This window comes from Myotis davidii, unplaced genomic scaffold (assembly GCF_000327345.1).
Source record: "Myotis davidii unplaced genomic scaffold, ASM32734v1 scaffold453, whole genome shotgun sequence".
In the NCBI taxonomy this organism is placed as follows: Eukaryota; Metazoa; Chordata; class Mammalia; order Chiroptera; family Vespertilionidae; genus Myotis; species Myotis davidii.
Window position 1 is genome coordinate 157,612 of NW_006285234.1, and position 18,212 is coordinate 175,823.

General features: G+C 38.3%; 1 protein-coding gene across 1 annotated transcript in view; it reads right to left on the reverse strand.

The window, feature by feature from the left end:
- CNTNAP4 (contactin associated protein-like 4) overlaps positions 1-18,212 on the reverse strand; it is a 246,043-nt gene that overhangs the window by 11,569 nt on the left and 216,262 nt on the right. Inside the window, exons 17-20 of the mRNA XM_015558780.1 lie at positions 10,417-10,656; positions 8,026-8,250; positions 6,513-6,646; positions 5,651-5,738 (exon numbers count right to left, since the gene is read on the reverse strand). Coding sequence (XP_015414266.1) covers positions 5,651-5,738; positions 6,513-6,646; positions 8,026-8,250; positions 10,417-10,656 — 687 coding nt within the window. The remainder of the gene's footprint in view (positions 1-5,650; positions 5,739-6,512; positions 6,647-8,025; positions 8,251-10,416; positions 10,657-18,212) is intronic.

Below are 18,212 nucleotides of genomic sequence, written 5' to 3' on the forward strand. Positions count from 1 at the left end.
CAGCCGTCCTTCCCTCTGACCACACACTTTATTTACATCTGGCCGGAGTCGCCACTGCAGAGACCTGAGTTACTTCCTGACTCTGCAGCCTCAGAAGAGATAAATGACCCCTATGGGTCATTGCCTCTAAATATACCAACGCTACCACTCAGAGCAAGTAAAAACCATCTTCAGGCTTTTAGAAAACTCTTCTCACAGAAAAAACAAGCCATGAACAGAACTCATAACTTAATTTTACAATGAGTTTTGGATGGAAAGAGAAAGTGTAATGCAGCCCATAAATTATGGAAGAATATGCATGGGGCTGAGCTGATGCTCTTGGCCTTCCGCTGCCACCGTGATGTGTTAGCACGTTTTGTTGGTGGTGGCCCTGCACCATTACCCATCTGTAATAAACAGTCACTGTAACTGCACTCCGCCTTCGAACAGCGATTTTTCAGTCATTTTACAATAGGTTAAATGGTATCATTATTCAAAATATGGGCATGAGAGGTTCTATGCAATTTCAAGTTTATGTAATGATCTTAATTGAGATTCTTTTTTTCACATGGTGAAACTGCAATCCAATAAAAGCTTAAAAACTAGCAACAAAACTTTATACCTTTACATTTCCTTTGGTTAATTACATCTTAGAGATCTCTCCCTCTCTCCTTCTCTCTCTCTTTCTCTTAAAATATATTTTTTATTGATTTCAGAGAGGAAGGGAGAGGAAGAGAGAAACATCAATGATGAAAGAATCATTGATTGGCTGCCTCCTGCACGCCCCGCACTGGGGACCAAGCCTGCAACCTGGGCATGTGCCCTTGACCGGAATTGAACCCGGGACCCTTCAGTCCACGGGCCGATGCTCCAGCCACTGAGCCAAACCAGCAAGGGCAAGAGAGATCTCTTTTTATATGACTTTTGAGTAAACTGTTCTCCTAAAGGAGCTGATTGAGGAATCATCAGCTTTGGCATTGGTGCTTGGTACATCCTGAACGTGCTGAACGAGGAACGACTCCAGGCTGCCTGCCTATTCAGGAGACCACAGAGAATGAACGGCCCTCCCTTGGTCCTCCAGCACCAGGTTCTACAAATGAGGATGCGCGGCAGGAACACTTTTTTTCACTCCAATCATCATTAACGACCATTACCAGCAGGTATCAAGCAGGGAGAGCAATTCTGGTGTAACAATATCAAATTGTGCTATGATGACAAGGAAACCATCTCTAACCCTCTATTCAGTGAACAGACAACACTGAATAGAGGGTTGGAGATGGTTAGCAGAATTCACTCATCTTATTCTGATGAGTCCTGCAGACCCTTAGACTGGCCTGTCCAGTGTCACTTTGCTGTGGCTGTGCCCTCTCTCACCCCTGAGGTCCTGAATCCACACCCCTGCCAATCTCCCTCCCCTCCCCTGCTCTCTCCCATCAATGCCTGTTCTTTAATAAATCCACTCACACAACAGTGTGAGTACCTGATCATGGCTTTATTTTTTACTTAATCATGGTGCCGGTACATTTTAAAGCATGTTAGTAATTAAAGAAATAATCGCTTTCTCCTTTTTATTTTAGAGATTATTCTAGTGTTAACATATATAATTTGGGCTTTGTGACTACTTTCATCATTTGGCACTTTTGAGGTGTAAGTAGAGCTCTATGTTGTATGTTTGATGGCCAAATGAAGGCGACAGGGGTGTGTGAGCATGCTTGTCCCTCCCACCTGGAGTTACTTGTGATGATCTGTGACTCTGATAAACCCCAATGTTGACCTTATCATTTGCTCTATAATTAAAATCAGAGGACATGTTTCGATGTCATGGGTGTTCTCTGGACTCGGGACATGACACTTCTGACCTATGCTCATGCGTCATAATAAGGAGAAATGGCCTTTTTCAGTTTCTAGGTCTGGGTAGTGCAGAATAATCCAGCTAACTCTGAAAAGGACCAACGCAGGATGAAGTCACACCACACCCTGAAGAAGTCTATGACATTTTGTTAAAATATTCAAAAATCAATGTGATGAATATAAACTATGATTTTAGGTAGTTTCTTACAAGAATGAAATCACACTATATATTGAAGATAGTCTATGACATTTTGAATATTAAAATATTTAAAAATCAACCTGCTCACTTAAAAATAAATGATTTTCAGTAGTTTTCTTACTTTGCTACCTCTAAACTGTATGTCTCCTTTAAAACTTGCTTTCAAAGTAACCAGTTCATTATCTTAAAAAGCATTTCACAATATACAGGGTGGGGCAAAAGTAGGTTTACAGTTGTGAGTACGCAAAACAGTTTATTCTGATATTATTATTTATTTTATTATTTTCCATATAAATAACTATAAACCTACTTTTGCCCACCCTGTATTTACAAAGTCACAGTGCCCTTGGTTATCTAAGTCACCTTTTCCCCTTGCCTCTAGGCATGGAGGCTGGTTTTACATAAAGGATTTCTGACACATTGAAAATTGTTCTCACGGCTCTTCAGTGAGACTGAGTAGATGCCCTTCCCTTGCTGACTGCACACTTTATTTACACTTGACCACACCTGCACTGCAGTGACCTGCGTGTGCTTCCTGGCTCGTAGCCTCAGTAAGAGAGCAATGACCACTGGTCATCACCTCTAACATATGAATACTACCAATCAGAATGAGAAAAAGTAACCAGCTTGTACCTATAATAAATCATAAAACTATTCTAACATATCAAAGCATCTGGGTACAGAATTCAGAGCTTAATTTTACAGTGAATTATGAATATGAAAAGCAAACTTAATGTACTATATTATTCATGACAGGAGGACCTGCTTGGCTAAAGCCTTGATTTTTCCACGATCGCTCGCAACTTAATACATTATTATTGCCGAAGTTAGTGAGCCTTTAAAAATTTGAAGTGTAATAGGAACTTAGTACAATTTGATATTTTTTCTTAAAATTTAACTTCCTTTCTCAATATCTGCTTCTAATATTTGTTAACATTGACAGTAATCCAAAATTACCCCTTAGCTCCTCCTGGATTTAAGAAATGAATACTGGAGAAAGTGAGAGTGGGAAAGTATTTTCTTCTTTTCTGGGTTTCCATCTGAAATTGCAGTGGATGGTCATATCCTTAAGTCTTTGGTGGACAATGGAGAAAATGACAACTCCAAAGAAACAACTGGTTAGTATTTATATTCTGCTCCCTTAAAAAATATTCAGAAATTATAAAATGATACAAGTATTTTAATGTATTTTAATCTGGAGGGTGATTTGGAACTCTTTTATCTGAAGCAACATAGGGTATATTCAATTAAATACAGAACAACACTTTGTATAATGATCATCTGTATGCCCACAAACCATGAGCTCTGTGGGGGCAGATGCAATGTTTACCTTGCTGTGTGACCTTCTTGCATTACACAACAGGGGATGACAAACTAGGAGTTAAACGAATCAGTGAGCCAAATGGGCTTTCAAAAAGGACAACCATAGTTGATAAGCAGGGTCAGTAAGCATGTGCCTTGCAGACCTCCAACTAGAGGAGAGTAACTGACCAGGGGCCACCGCTGCAGGCTCTGAAACACATTGTCATGCTTGGGCCAAGGCCATGCTTCCCACGGACTGTTCCCAGCCAATGGCTGGCCACAGCAGGGACTCTAAGGCAGGCCCCTTAGTGGAAAACATGGGATTCCTCTAATGGTTGACGGACTCCAGGGACCTCCCAAGGGTGTGAAATCTCTGTCAGACTGCACAAGAGTCCAGGATACTTCTGTCTAACTTTCCCTCCCGCCCCTTCATTTGGAGGCCGAGTTGCTTGACCATCGGATAGCAATGCTGGTCTTGGCCAACTCCCTCCCAATTTTCTTTCTCACAAGTGTTCCCTTAATAAAACCCTCACATGGTTAAGTTTGTCTTTTCACCTGCTTCTTGGAGGACCTGGACTAACATAATGAGAAACTTCAAGACTGAGCAACTCTCTGGAAAATTAATAGTTCCATTTTAGCATCTATTTTACTATAATTTAATATACTGCATTAAAATATAATAATGTACTACATAACATTTTATTGTAATGTCATATACCACACTAAATTTGACCATAAATTATTAGTCTATTTGGAATTACAAATGATTTGAACTCAGCATTAGTCCTCTGTCAAGATCCAAACCTTAGGTACACGTCAAATAAATTTTCTTATACTTTTAGGAGAATGAGTAGCAGTTCATTGCTGAATTTGGACTTTAATCTTATTTTTCAGCATGAGCAATATGCATTTGAATAATATGCTAATCTTGAATAAAAACATTAACATCTTTAATTCCATACTAATCTCCCCTATTTCTTTACAAAAAGGAAAATAAATATTTATATAATGAATGTTATTATTCTCCTTGGTTAATACAATCCTCCTCATAAAATGAAGATCAGTTTCTCAATAGTTTTATAATATATTTAATATATTTCTACTCACAAAAATATTTTAATCAGTAACTCAGACATTAAATTTGAGGATGTTATTTCTTCAAAAATATGATTTTATCAACACTATACATAATTGTTAGGATGTTCTACTTTGTATTTTACATTGTTACATAATGCCTCATCTCAGACCCTACTACCCTGAGGAATGCTTGAGCTGAAGATATGTTATATTCAATTGATTTTTTTATTGCTATTGTTGAATTTATATAATTTACACTATGAAATGCATTTGGAATATTTCAGTTAAGCTTCCAACTATCTCAACAATACTTTGCACATATTTTTTATGTCCACTCTAGCACATTGGAAGAACACTGCAATCCATGATATTTCCCTAGTCTGGAGAGTAAGAGCACACAATTGTGATACTCATCATGGTACTAGAAAGCCTATAAATATTTATAAACTTAACTATGAATCTTCTCCAAGGCCAATATTTTGATCATTCACCCATAGGCTTAATCAAACATTCTCAATATTGTGAGATTATGTACAGGGAATATAAGGAATGATTGATCAAGGTACAAATCATGGAAAAGGTAAAAAAAAATTAAGTACATTTACTATCTTGGGTGAAATAGTTAGGTAACCTGTTCTTTCTTACTATTTGATTTCTTGTTTTGTTTTGTTAATTCTTGCTGGAGGATATTTTCCCATTGATTTTCAGAGAGAGTGGTAGGGATGGAGAAAATAAGGAGGAAAGAGAGAGAGGGAGGGAGGGGGAAAGGGAGAGAGACACATCAATTGGTTGCCTCCCGAACACTCCAGACTGGGGCCCGGGATCGGGATCAAACCTGTAACTCAAGTAGGTGCTCTTGACCTGAAATCAAACCAAAGACCCTTTGTGTATAGGCCAACACTCTAACCACTTAGACACCCAGGCAAGGGCTATTATTTGATATTTTTGAAATGTGAGAACAATACCTTGTTTCATTATGCCAGAGTGGCATTGTAACATTATGAAGGAGAATGCTTGCTCACCCTACAGGTCCCTACTCAGAATTACACACACCTCTTAGAAAGTACACTTGCTGCCTTGTAACTAAAATAAGGCCAGAGATTTTTGTGGGGGTGGGGGAGGGGTGGGGGCATGATGAATTTGCAGTGGTGTGTATGTGTGTGTGTGTGTGTGTTTGGAATATGACTCTTCTAACCCATGTCTATGCATCAGAATCAGAGGAAAGGTTGTTTCTTTACTTACCTAAAATCCTGCCCAGTACAAGAGATTTGACTGCACTGAATTCTGTACCTGATGACAGGTGGACTTGCCTCCTTGCATTCTCGTCAATCTACAAAATTGTCATATGAGATGCCAAAATCCACATGGATGCCATTTTGTTGAGAAGAGGACAGGAAGCAAAGGAAAAAAACAGCCCCAAAATGATAAAAGAGGCAATGGTTAGTATGGCCCCAAAGGTTAGCCATATATAAAATTGAATATTATTTTCTAAACTATTTCTATATTACCCTCAGATACCACTGCACCCCATCTCCTATCCCCTTAATCGCTTTATTTTTCTCCACTATATGAGAAAGACAAAATTGAAAAGCCAACATTGTTGTTGTTTTTTTACTTGAGTTATTCGGCTAAGAAATTTTCTTCTATGCTGAAACATTAGTGCTTTCCTTCCAAAGCTGGTAGAATCCTTCCACTTTCTCTGCTGTGACTCACATTACTTTTATATTTACTGATGTTGCAGTAATTAATTTCAGTGCTAGAATTGTGGCTGCGTTTAGACCCCTCCGAAGCGAACGGGTTTCATCGGAGCAGCAGCAGTCCCCCCAGTAGTGCACGATGATAAACTAGACAGTATTTCCCTCCTGAGCAGTAAAACAAATGCTGGAAGTTTGTATATTAGAGTATAAAATAGTAATAATATCTTGGACAGAATCTCATCCCCCTTAAAGCACTCTGACCACACATTTGACGGTAGGGGCTGTGCACCAGCAGCCCTGAAAGGATGACTTTGTTGACTGCAGCCATTATCACATGTCTGCTGCGGGTCCTTCATGCTGGCCAGTCCTAACTGTAACCCCGGCTTCTCTAGGGTTGACTACGTTACCTCTACAAAGACCACTCCTTCTTCTCTGTTAATCTGGACGTGGTGAAGTTGCCCATCAGCCATGTTTTTGAAATCAAAAGTAACGACATCTGGTTCTTGATATCTATTCAGCTTGTACCTGACCTGCAAACTTCCTAAAGTAGGGAGGGAAATTAAATTTCCAGTTAAAATTGTATTTTAAAAATTACTTATAAAAATTCAGAGTTCATTTGCTGTTATTTAGTAATTTCTGAGGGAAATTCACAATATTTTTGGGGGTGTATCCTTTCTTCATAATTCCTAGAAGTCAGTTTCTATGTGAAATCAAGACCAAGCCTGTTGCATTGTTTTTCCTGCAAATTTTTAATTCCGCCCCCTAGATGTCAATATGGAAGTAAGTAAATATAAATATCTGTACTAGCCTCTAACTAAAAGAAAAAAAAGACTTGGTATATTATAAAATACCAAACTATTGTGGAATATTGTAATAACATTCTGTTTCTATAATCTCCACCCTTGAAATGTAATTGATTAATAAAATTATTAAGCAAATGTAGTTTTACTAAAGATGAGAAATATTTGGCCAAGTGGTCATGGTCTAAATTTTGGGATGAAATTAGAGTAAAATAAATGGTTTTAAGCCAAACTTACTATTTATAGTACTCAACTGCCTGTAATGATGCCAGTTTACTGCACAAAATATCTTCCAATTTAACAAAGAAAATGTCCCAACATATAGATAAGCTTTAAGCTCAAAATGTATACAGTGAAGGCAAACATACCTATTAAACAATATTTTTACATTATTTTTACTTTGGCCTTCAGTGCCCATGGGCCATGTTTGATTTTATTGAAATGCTATATTCACATTTGTAAATGTGTTTATTTTTCTCATGCAGAGAATGTATTTATGACATTTTTATCTTTAATCAGGATAAAGGGAAGAGAAAAAATAGCAGTAAGTAGTCTCTGTGACAAGGTTTCTGTAGGAATCACACGTCCTAACCCACCCGCAATTACCCTGCATCAAGGCACCAGCACTGTCCATGACTATTTTATTGCCTATAATTAGAATCAACAGATTATTTTGTGGACATTTTCTTATACACAATACTAGTTGGTAAGCATTCCTCCAAAATTTTGTACTTTGATTTAAAGGAAATATTTGTTATGTGCAGAGTGACATCTTATTTCAAAATCAACCACAACACTGATGCTGATATTCATATGGAATAGTAAAGATCTTCTAGCAATAATAAAATATAATAAATATTTTATATAATAAATTATAATTCATATGGACTATGTATACTTATCAAAATTACAAGGAGATAAAGGCATCTTAATTCCTTTCAATCATCCTTTTAGATTGAATTTATGGGACAGTAGTGAAAATACAAAATTGAATACAAAAGACAGGCACATTTTTTCTTCCTGTTTGTAGTCTGAGAAGCAAGGACACGAGAATGATCTGTATTATTACTGATGTAATGCTCTAACTCAATTTTCTCTCTCTCATCTAAAAAGCACTCACCATTTTTGGCAATGATGACTGAAAGATACTCTTTATAAAAGGAGCTCACATAGAGCAGTGAGCTGGGTGTCCGTGTTGTTCGGAAGCTAAATTTGATCATTTCTCGGCGCAGCTTTAGATCACCATGAAATGAAGCAGCATGGGAGCTGGAATTTTTACTTAAGGGATAATTTTCTTGAAAATGGTAAACCACGGATGAGCCGGATCCAAAATATGCAGCAATCTCTGAAATGATATATACATCTCATATTAAAAATTAAGACCAAGGATCTTGTTTCAGTGATATTAACTGATATTTTTAATTAAAAATAACAAATTAAATAAATATAAGAAATACCCTCGAACCAGAATTAAATAACACTATAGATTAACAGAGCTTTCACAATGGTCACTGAAATGGCTTTATGTTAAAATCATATGTAATTAATCCACTAGTTAATCTCATCATTGAAAGCTTAATGCTCCCCCCCCCGACCCCCCAAGTATAAACATAAACCAGGCTTCTTGACTTTCATCTCCCTTCCCATCCATTTTATTGTGTAACTTTTAAGCCCACCTATCATTTTATAGCCAGAATACATTAGCCTTCCTCTATCAGGGAGAAAAGAAGGGTGAGGCATTCTATGACCTTCCAGGATCAGCAGGCAGAATGTTCCTTTCTGTCTAAAGACTTTCTCCTACTCACTGTGCACTAAAAAGTCTACCAGAATAGGAGAAACGGGCATTTGTGTAGCAGAGATGCACATAGGAACTACCCAGCCTCGTTTAAATCATTGTACCCAGGCAGAGTATTTTACCCCCGTGAGATTAATATCTCAGATTCACACACACATGCACACGCACTCCCACGCCAAATACACATGCATAAAATGAAGAGGACAGTGGGAAAGACAGTTAGTGCTGCATCCAGAACCTGTTTCTATCCATTACTATGCAGGCCCAGTTGTTGGATCTGAGTTGTGGATGATGCGTATTGTTAATATTGTTTCCACTACTGCGGAACTTCAGGAGGTCTTTCCTTTATTACTTTTATTATCTATTACATACTTTTTTATATTCAGTATAATATGTGGATACAGAATTCCTGATTGCACTTAATAATATGAAACAGAAATCATTTCGATTCAGGAAATGAAGACATGTTCCGGTGACCAAGCAGTCTTAATTCTAACTTTAAATGTGAAAAGCCTCCTAAAATGGCAGCAGCAGTGTGCGATTTATGACTACAGGTGGACTTCAAAATAATAACTCATTCCTGAGAAAAAGCAGATAACGTGCAGAGTGCGTTTTTGACAACTTTTCATTAAATAATCCCCAATGCTTTCGTAGCAAATTGGAGGTGGCTTCAATTTGGAGCCTGTTGTTGTTACTCTCCTTTCAGAAAAGGTCCACTAAGCCAAAACATTTAAATAAAGCAACTGAATTGGACTGGACAACAGTTTTCTATGAGAAACTATGAAAGTATAACAAACGTTTGTATATTCAGAGACGCCTGTCCAAAACACTTAATACTACCTCAGTTCTTTTTCCTTCCATGATGTAGACCAGTGAACAAGACAAGCTGAAAAATATTTCACTATTTTAATTCACAACCAGATACTTGACACATTATAGAGCAAAATGCCCATATTTTGTTATACAACGATATATAAGGAAAAATGTATTTATATTCTTAGAGAAATATCTGTTTGGAAAAAGCAAAAAACAAAACAAAAAAAAACCAACAACGTGTCCTAGATTTTCCTGCGTTGTTGACTATCTTCATAAAAAATAACAATAATTACCCTGGTCTGTTTTCTCAGTGGTTAGAGCTTTGGCCCAGGGACCAAAAGGGTCACAGGTTCGATTCCTGATCAAGGGCATGTACCTCGGCTGAAAGTTCCCTGGCCCTGGTAAGGGTTAACGTGGAAGGCAACCAACTGATGTGTCCCTCTCGTGTTGATGTCTCTCCTTCCCTCCCTCCTTCCATCCCTCCCTCCCTCCCTCCCTTTCTTCCCTCCCACTCTCTCTAGAAATCAATGGAAAAAAATATCCTAGGGTGAGGATTAGAAATATAAAATAAAAATAACAATAATACCCTTAATAATTTTACAATAGAGAACTGTCCTAAGGGGAAGGTTGTTGACAACCATAATAACAGCACTAATATTAGATAGAAAAAAAATCAGATTGAGCACTTAACATTTTAAGACATCATCAATAAACACGTTTTAAGAATTAAGGCAATCCTAAGAAATAAAGTGTGGTGAGCAAAAAAAAATATTTTGCAAAAATAACAAAACAAAAAGAGAAATGGATTTTATTTATATGTTTCAAATAGCAACACAGACAATATCAAACGTTTATTCATATTGGATACGTTTTCCTCTTAGGTACCCATGTCAACCTTACCATCTGAGCAGAAAGGCCCTGAATATGCAGAGAAGGTGCAGTCACAGGAGAATCCACTGGGCTTCTCTCTGCAATTCCCTCCGTTGCGACACAGCTTCCCGTAGCTGCTGCAATGCCCCCGGCAGCCGGGCTCCACTCCGGGAGTCACCCTGGCCCTGTCCTCCAGGTCCAGGGCCTGCCCGTTCAGCTGCAGGGCCCGGAGGCATCCCAGGAAGCCCCTCTGCCTGGTGGCAGTTCCACCTGAAAGGGAGATACTGCAGATGGAAACACAGTCCTAGATGTCTTACTCAGGATTTAAAGACCAAACAAAACTGAGGCCTCCCAGAGAACTGCAGAAATTTGAAGAGCAAAAATATAATTTTGGAAGTACAATTTGAGACAAAACATTAAAAGACTTGAAAAAGACAAAACATTAATTCATTTTTTTCTAAAAGATGAATTTATTACATATTTGTTTTCTAAAAAGTATTTATTAAACTCTAAATTGAGGAGGTTTTTGAAAATTAGTTCTTATGTAGAAAGTAATATATTTTTGCAATTTTAAATAAGAACATATTTGTGGGTAAGTGTGGTTTGTCCTCATATTGAAGACTGATCCTGATGCTGGTACAGTTGTAACTTAGTGGGAATTATAATGACACCTTGAATCCTCCTAACTTGACCACATTGATGTGGTCTGTTAGTTGGAGGGTTTTTTTGGTTGAATTTTTTCAAAATGTTGGTCCAGCATTCATTGTCTTAAGCTTGGAAAGACTCAACAAAATTGGAGGACTCAACAAAAAGAGGACTGCTGAAGAGACACAGTGGTATAACATCCTATATAATAATATGCAATATTAGGCTAATATGCAAATTGTCCCCTCAACCAGGAGTTTGACCAGGGGGTGGGGCTGGCCAGCCAACTGCCCGCGGACCCTCCCCCTGGCCAGCCCTGCCCGTGATTGCCCTCCCTGACTGACTGATCAGGGGCAGCACCGGCTGGTGAACCTCCCGCATCCCCTCCCACCCGTGCACAGATTCGTGCACCGGGCCTCTAGTTAATTAAATAATACATAACAATATGCACTTATCAAGTCACCTTTGGAGAAATTTGAAATGTTTGGATAGCATCAGACCCTGTTATTCTACACGGAGCTTCTCAAACTTTAGAGACTATGCGAATACACGTAAAGGCTTTATCGAAACACAGATTCAGGAGCTCACCCTAAGAAATACTGATTCTGTGAGCCAGAAACAGGGCAGTTAATACATGTTCAACAACCCTCAGAGGTGAAGCTTCCTCAGACAAACACCTGTCCTCCACATTTAAGGCACTATCTAATAAGAACGTAAGCTCTAGGGGGACTTTCACATAAATCTGCGTCCAGAAATATCATTAATGAATGCTCAGAACTTGAAGTGGCATAATAATGCCCTAATCTGAATTATTCGGGTGATTCTACCAAGAGGAACTTAGATGGTCACAGGACCTTTAAAAAGAAGCTTCGTCTTTGAACAGATGGTGCTGCCTCACCCAGGACCTCATACCTGCTCTGCACCTACCTGTGTACATGTGCACTGCCTCCCCTCCTGGTTCACTTAGCTTAAAGCCTCCTTATCCTCGGAAATTTCAGGGTTTTTTGTATGTCATAAACAAAAGTTGGCCAGAAGGACCCTAAATAAATATCTGTCACCATCTACCAGGCTTTATATTTTACCAATTTATGCCATATATTGTCAGTGTCCCTTCATTAGAAAGAGTATTCAATAAGGGTTGCAGAACAGTGCCCAGACCATAACAGCTGTGCAATAGCCATTGGTAATAACTAATTCATTAGCATTGACATTAATAATAACTACTAATTAATACTCAATTTATTATTACTAATTAATTAATACAATTTTAAATTAAACCAGATTATACCTCAGGACTGGGACATGGGGGCCTCTTGTTTCAAAGTTTGAAGAGAGGAACCCTTTTGTTGCACAGGGATGTTTGGGTCCCAGACTATGACTACGGATAAAACTCAATGACTAGAGAATACATTCATTCTTTAATCTTGGATAATGAAATACCATGAAGAGGAAACCAAAAGAACTCTTGAGAATTCTGGACTCGTGCACTAATGCTCTTTATAATTCAGATTCATAGACATAATGGTCTCTATTCAAACTACTGTATTTAAATTTTTCTGTATTCAAATGGCTTCAGTTGACATAATTTGTGCTTCTTCAATGAAAATACAGATGTCTTCAGGGTGTGGGTCCGATTTTCTATTTCTAAATCCAGATGCAGTGTGGTGCGCATCTGGATGCACCCCAACTCCAGTTTATGTGGGTGCGGCAGGAAGGAAAGGACTCACTTCCTCCCAGTTTCAGAAGAGCTGACCGTCTTCTTGGTTCATTTGGCCTACATGTACCCAACCTGCTGCCATTCTGGTCGTCTCTCTTCTGCCGTAGTCTCCGGACTCGCTCCCTTCCACATCAAAGCTGCTCCTCACCTTGGCTTCAGAGCTCCCGATTCTCTCATCTGCTAACAACTCAGTAAGAATGTCTAGGGCTCAGAGTTAAGCCTCTGACACATGTTTTTGGCATCCTTGTCGGAGTTTTCTTTCCTGGGTCAGGCAGCCCCCAGCCTTGGCTTTACCTTTAGCCCCGGGTTCTTTGGAGGAAGGCCAGCTCCTGTGAAGTCTGCATTAGAGGCATGCTCCTGGTAGATTCACTCACTTCATGTCATAGCGTGGTAGGTCATGGGATACAATTTGTAGAATACAGTAATGTTACATCCTGGTCTGTTAGGCATGTGTCACTCTAAACATCCAGGCTGTCTGACTTAGGTGTTTATCTCATTCTGCCAGGGATGTAATGATAAGGAAATAACTTGGAGTCTAACAACTGACTACAATCCATTTTCAACTGTTCCAACGGGTCTATTCTTTTTTATTTTGTTTTGGTTCAGATGATGAGACTCTAAAGGCATAGAGGAGTCCAGGGCCGACCCCATGGGCAGAGCTGAGTGATTTTAAAATAAACACACTTAGTCGGAGGCAGAAACGGGACCAGAAGCTCCAGGTGGTCTTTTGTTACAAGGAAGCCTCTTTCTTCTCCACAAAAAGAAAACATGATCAAACAAGAAAAGTTCCATTTTTTTCTATTTCTCAGATCACTTTCAGTTTGAATGGCATTTCAAAAATGTAAGTTTTATTTAGCAGCTCTTTGGTAGGCACAGTGTCAGGCACTGGAGGGTCAGAGTTATATGCAAATGATTTTGCTCTCAAAGAGCTCACAGTCTAGTCTAGATTTAGGCAGGTAAACACACAATTACCCCATGACGTTATGGGTAGAAATAAATAACAGGTGGAGAAGGGCAGAAAAAAAATGCTTAAATAGTATTTGTAACCTTGAGGAAAAAAAAAATCAATACTCAGCTTAGTAAACAGGACCTCTTCATTCTGTATTTTTAAAGAGTTCATGTTTACCCAGTTAAATAGTTTTAAACTACCTTTTTAAATCATCAAAAAAGTAATGTATAATTAAATATAAACCTATGTGTCATACATGCATTGAAGAGTTTTACCTTACTTTTAGGTATCAAGTTAATATCTTATTTTAAGATGTAACTATTCTGGAAAACATCGGTATTGTAAATAGGATTAGGTTTAAAAGCTTAATTAAAGATTCCAATGTATGGCCAATGAAAATGAGTTGCAGTTTGATTAATTGATTCTGGATATTTCTGCTGAGCTATTATGTTTGGAACTGTCTTCCAATTAATTTTCTATCAATTTACCTGCCATACTACATCAGCTATAATGAGTTCCGGAACTTCCCAACACTGAGTATTCTGTGAGACAAATGCCTAACCTTTCCATGTGAATGAATGCAATGGAGTTTGTTCACTTACACAACAGTACTGGGGCCTGGCACCTAAATAAGTGTGCTAGGTGCTGAGCAGAGACTGAGCCCAATCCCTTTATCACGTTCATTATTCTCAGGAAGTTAGTCCAAGTGACAGATGCTATTGTCAAAGAGAACAAGCTGACTCTTTCCTATGCCAATTTTCCACAACTTTTTGTGGCAGGAAGACCTTTAATTTTTAATGGAAAATTATTTATATGCTGTGCTTGGATATAATGAGGATTAATTGGGAACCGCTGCATAATTCGCCCAAGGGCTTTAGAGGCAGAAAGAAATCAAGATTCACACACTGCTCTTTAAAATCCAAAGTCATGAAAGCTTGTCCGGCAGAGAACAGGAGCTCTCCCTGCCCACAGCAGAGACCTGACCACAGGTCAGCGAGGGGCAGGGAAGTGACAGGCCATGTGGGCTGGGCGTTGAGTCGCGGATGGAAGGAAATAGTGGTATATCACGCATTGGATCGCCACTCCAGTCCTGCCCCGCTATCCGGGGGGAAGACAGCCTTGCAGATAGGACCATACTAGTTCACACAGAGGTAACAGATTGGAAGCCCAGCTATGATTCTGCTATATAGTGTTCCTCATTGAGCAAAGCCCTGGGAGGGCTGGGAAGAGGAAGGCTCTTCTCATGTTCAAGGAACCATCGTGGTTGAAAGAGGCAGCTGGTATAAGCAACCCAGTAATCCCACTCTTGAAGGTTGTAGGAGAACCTTCAGGCACTTTTCCCTAAACCAAAGTCAGTGGTAAGAACATGTCCTCATAGAAGCAGCAGCGGGGCAGAGTGGGTCTATTTAGACTTCTCACATGACAGAGCCACAGCAGCTCTCTTTGACCATAAGTAAGGCCCGTTCTAAAGATAAGAACTATTGGTGGTATCAGTCGTATTCTCTGATATCAAGAGAGCCCATCTCAATTCTGGAACAATCACTCAGATCTGTTCACTGGGCATGGAAAAGTACACTGGGAGCATTTGCGGCTAAATATGAAAAAGACATCTGAAGGAAGGGAGATGATAACTGAACTAAGTGATATGATTACAATAAAGAGAATGGTGACTTCTATGCACTGCACTTTGGTACTGAGGCAACATATTTACTACAAAAGAAAGTCAGACGGAAATAAAAATCATTCAAAGTTATCTGGCATTCTCTTCCTGCAACTGTACTTTAGCCTACCAAAACCGAACTGAACATAAAAAGAAAAAATCTAGAATATATTATAATTAAGAAGGTGGAGGAGGGTAGGTGGGTTGGAGATGTTCAACCAAAAAACTTGTATGCATACATGCTTAACCCATGGACTCAGGCAATAGGATGGTGAAAGCCTGGGGCTGGGGGCAGGGCGGGCTGGAGGGGATCAATGGGGGAAAAAGGAGACATATGTAATACTTTCAACAACAAAGATTTAAAAGAATGTCTGTTCCTCCAAAGACACCATTAACAATATGAAAACACAATCCACAGAGATAAAGAAAAGATATTTGGAATAAATTTATCTGAATGGGAATCATCTAAAACATATGAAGAATATTTTAAAGACAATCCTGTAGAAAATGGGCAACAGATCTGAACAGCCACTTCACAGAGGAGGCTATCCAAGGAGAGATTTATCAGTGTCTCCTAATACTTAACAAAGGCAGATCCTCAAGATTCCACTCTTAGGTATACAGCCAATAGAAATACAAGTATATGTTCACTGAAAGACCAGTACAAGACATATTGGTAATATCCAACTTTGAAGGTGCACAGATGCCCATCACAGTTAATGAATATGTCTTTGTGCCTGCACTGCCAGTGTCCCAGAAGATCCCAGGTGATACTAATGTGCACTTAAGACTGAGAACCAACCTTCGAAGACTTCAACATTAAAACTTCCGAATGGCGTTTAGAAACTGCTGGCTTTAGATCAGGGGTAGGGAACCTTTTTTCTGCCCAGGGCCATTTAGATATTTGTAACATATTGCACCGGCCACACAAAATTATCAAGGTAAAAATTATCCTGTTATATTTGGTCAAACATTAAATTAACTCACCTCTAATGCCTTGGCAGGGCCAGACCAAATGATTACGTGGGCCTTCTAAGGCCCGTGGGCCAGACATTCCCCACCCCTCCTCTAGATACTCAATAAACATTTGTAGATTTGATGTGATTCAAATGCAGTACAAATGACTTCTGAGTCTATTTCAGGAGTCCTTTCTTCTCCTTCAGGGCCTAGTCACAAAGTATTGAAGTGGACCTTGTCCCACTTAAAAACCTGTCAGGAAAAGCATTTAGATGGCAAACAAAAATTGCAGAGCTGGTTGAATGAAAATCAATTCAAGGCTAATTTAAGAAGCTTCTAAGAAAAATGCTGAGTTTACAAACCAAAATAGAAAATGACCACTGTCACATTTCAGCTTTAAAAATGATTGATTCTTTTCCCTCCATCACTTCTGTGGCTGGAGAATGTTTGTGAGCGTAAGGGAACTTAAGCAATGACTCTGGACATTGAGCCCTCAGAGTTAACAAGTTCAAGGGCATACATTTTACACACCAATTAGCTTCATGTTGCTGAACTTAATTTTTAAGGTAATGAATAAGCACCTCTGAATAGAACTATTTAAGGTATGTCATAAATCACACACATACAAAACAGGACAAAGTGAAAGAATGTGAAAGGTTGGTAGATCCAATGTCATAATTAAGAGCAAGGATAGAGAAAGCTGGTCTACAAACAAAGGGCGATTATCATTTTTATTTTGAAAAGTAACATGATCATTGAGGTTATTTGGGGAAGAGGAGATGTTCATTCATGGTGCTCTTTGTTTCTAATCTATCACATTACATTAATGTTAACTTTCCTCACTTTTTATGCAAGAATTTTTGTTCATTATTTTATTGCTCCACTTTGCATAACTTACTACAGTAGAGATTAGTTGAAGCTAATTGCTCTAATATTAGAAATACAGGGGTTGTTAACATCCTTCTGTTTTATAATTCCTTGGTATAGGCCAATACTGAAACTATTTATAATTTACTTGCTCCTATTTCTCTCACCATATATAATCGTTGCCCAGCTGAATTACGTTTTAAATCATGCTTTCTATTTATTTTTAGTGATTTTACTCAGAAGTTGAAGCGTTAGCCTTCCCTCAGAGTTTCACTCTGAGATGTGACTACACTTTCTGACTGGTCTTTAGGGAAGAGAGTGGAACAAGCAATGGAGAAAATGCCCTCGGTTCTCTCATGTTACCCCATTGCAGAAATCACTTCTGAGGGACTGCGGAAATTTTAAGCTAAAAAAAATGTAATGTCAATAAATATTACCAACACAGGCCTGGCTATAATAGCACAATGAGATGGAGAATATAATTTAAATAAAAATTAACATATATTCAAATATCCACAGTGTTTTATATGTACATAAAAATGTTAACCACAGTATCTAAAGCAAACATTTCAACATTATCAAAAGTTCTACTATTTCCTATTTTTTACTTGATATTTGAAATATTTTACAATTGTTTTTCAGTTTTCTGATAAATTTGTTTACAAATCAGAAGGTGCATTTTTGGTATAAGCTACTAAATGTGAGGATGATAAAAAATGTATTTGAGACTAACACTATCCGAGTCTTTCAATTTTGTCTTCCATGTATAAAGATTGTGTTTCCCTGTAATTTAAAACATTATTACTATTATTATTATTAATTATTATCCTCATCATTGGTGTCTTGGATTTAAAACCATTTTTAGGAGAAAAAAGTTATGCTGAAAACTACAGACTTAACTCTTCGCAATTACTTGTACTCACTCATTTATCCCAGTATCCAAATACAAATGACAGTTGTTATGCACACTTGAAAATACTGATGAGATGTAATTATTTTTAAGATGGACAGGGTGTACTAAAAATTAAACT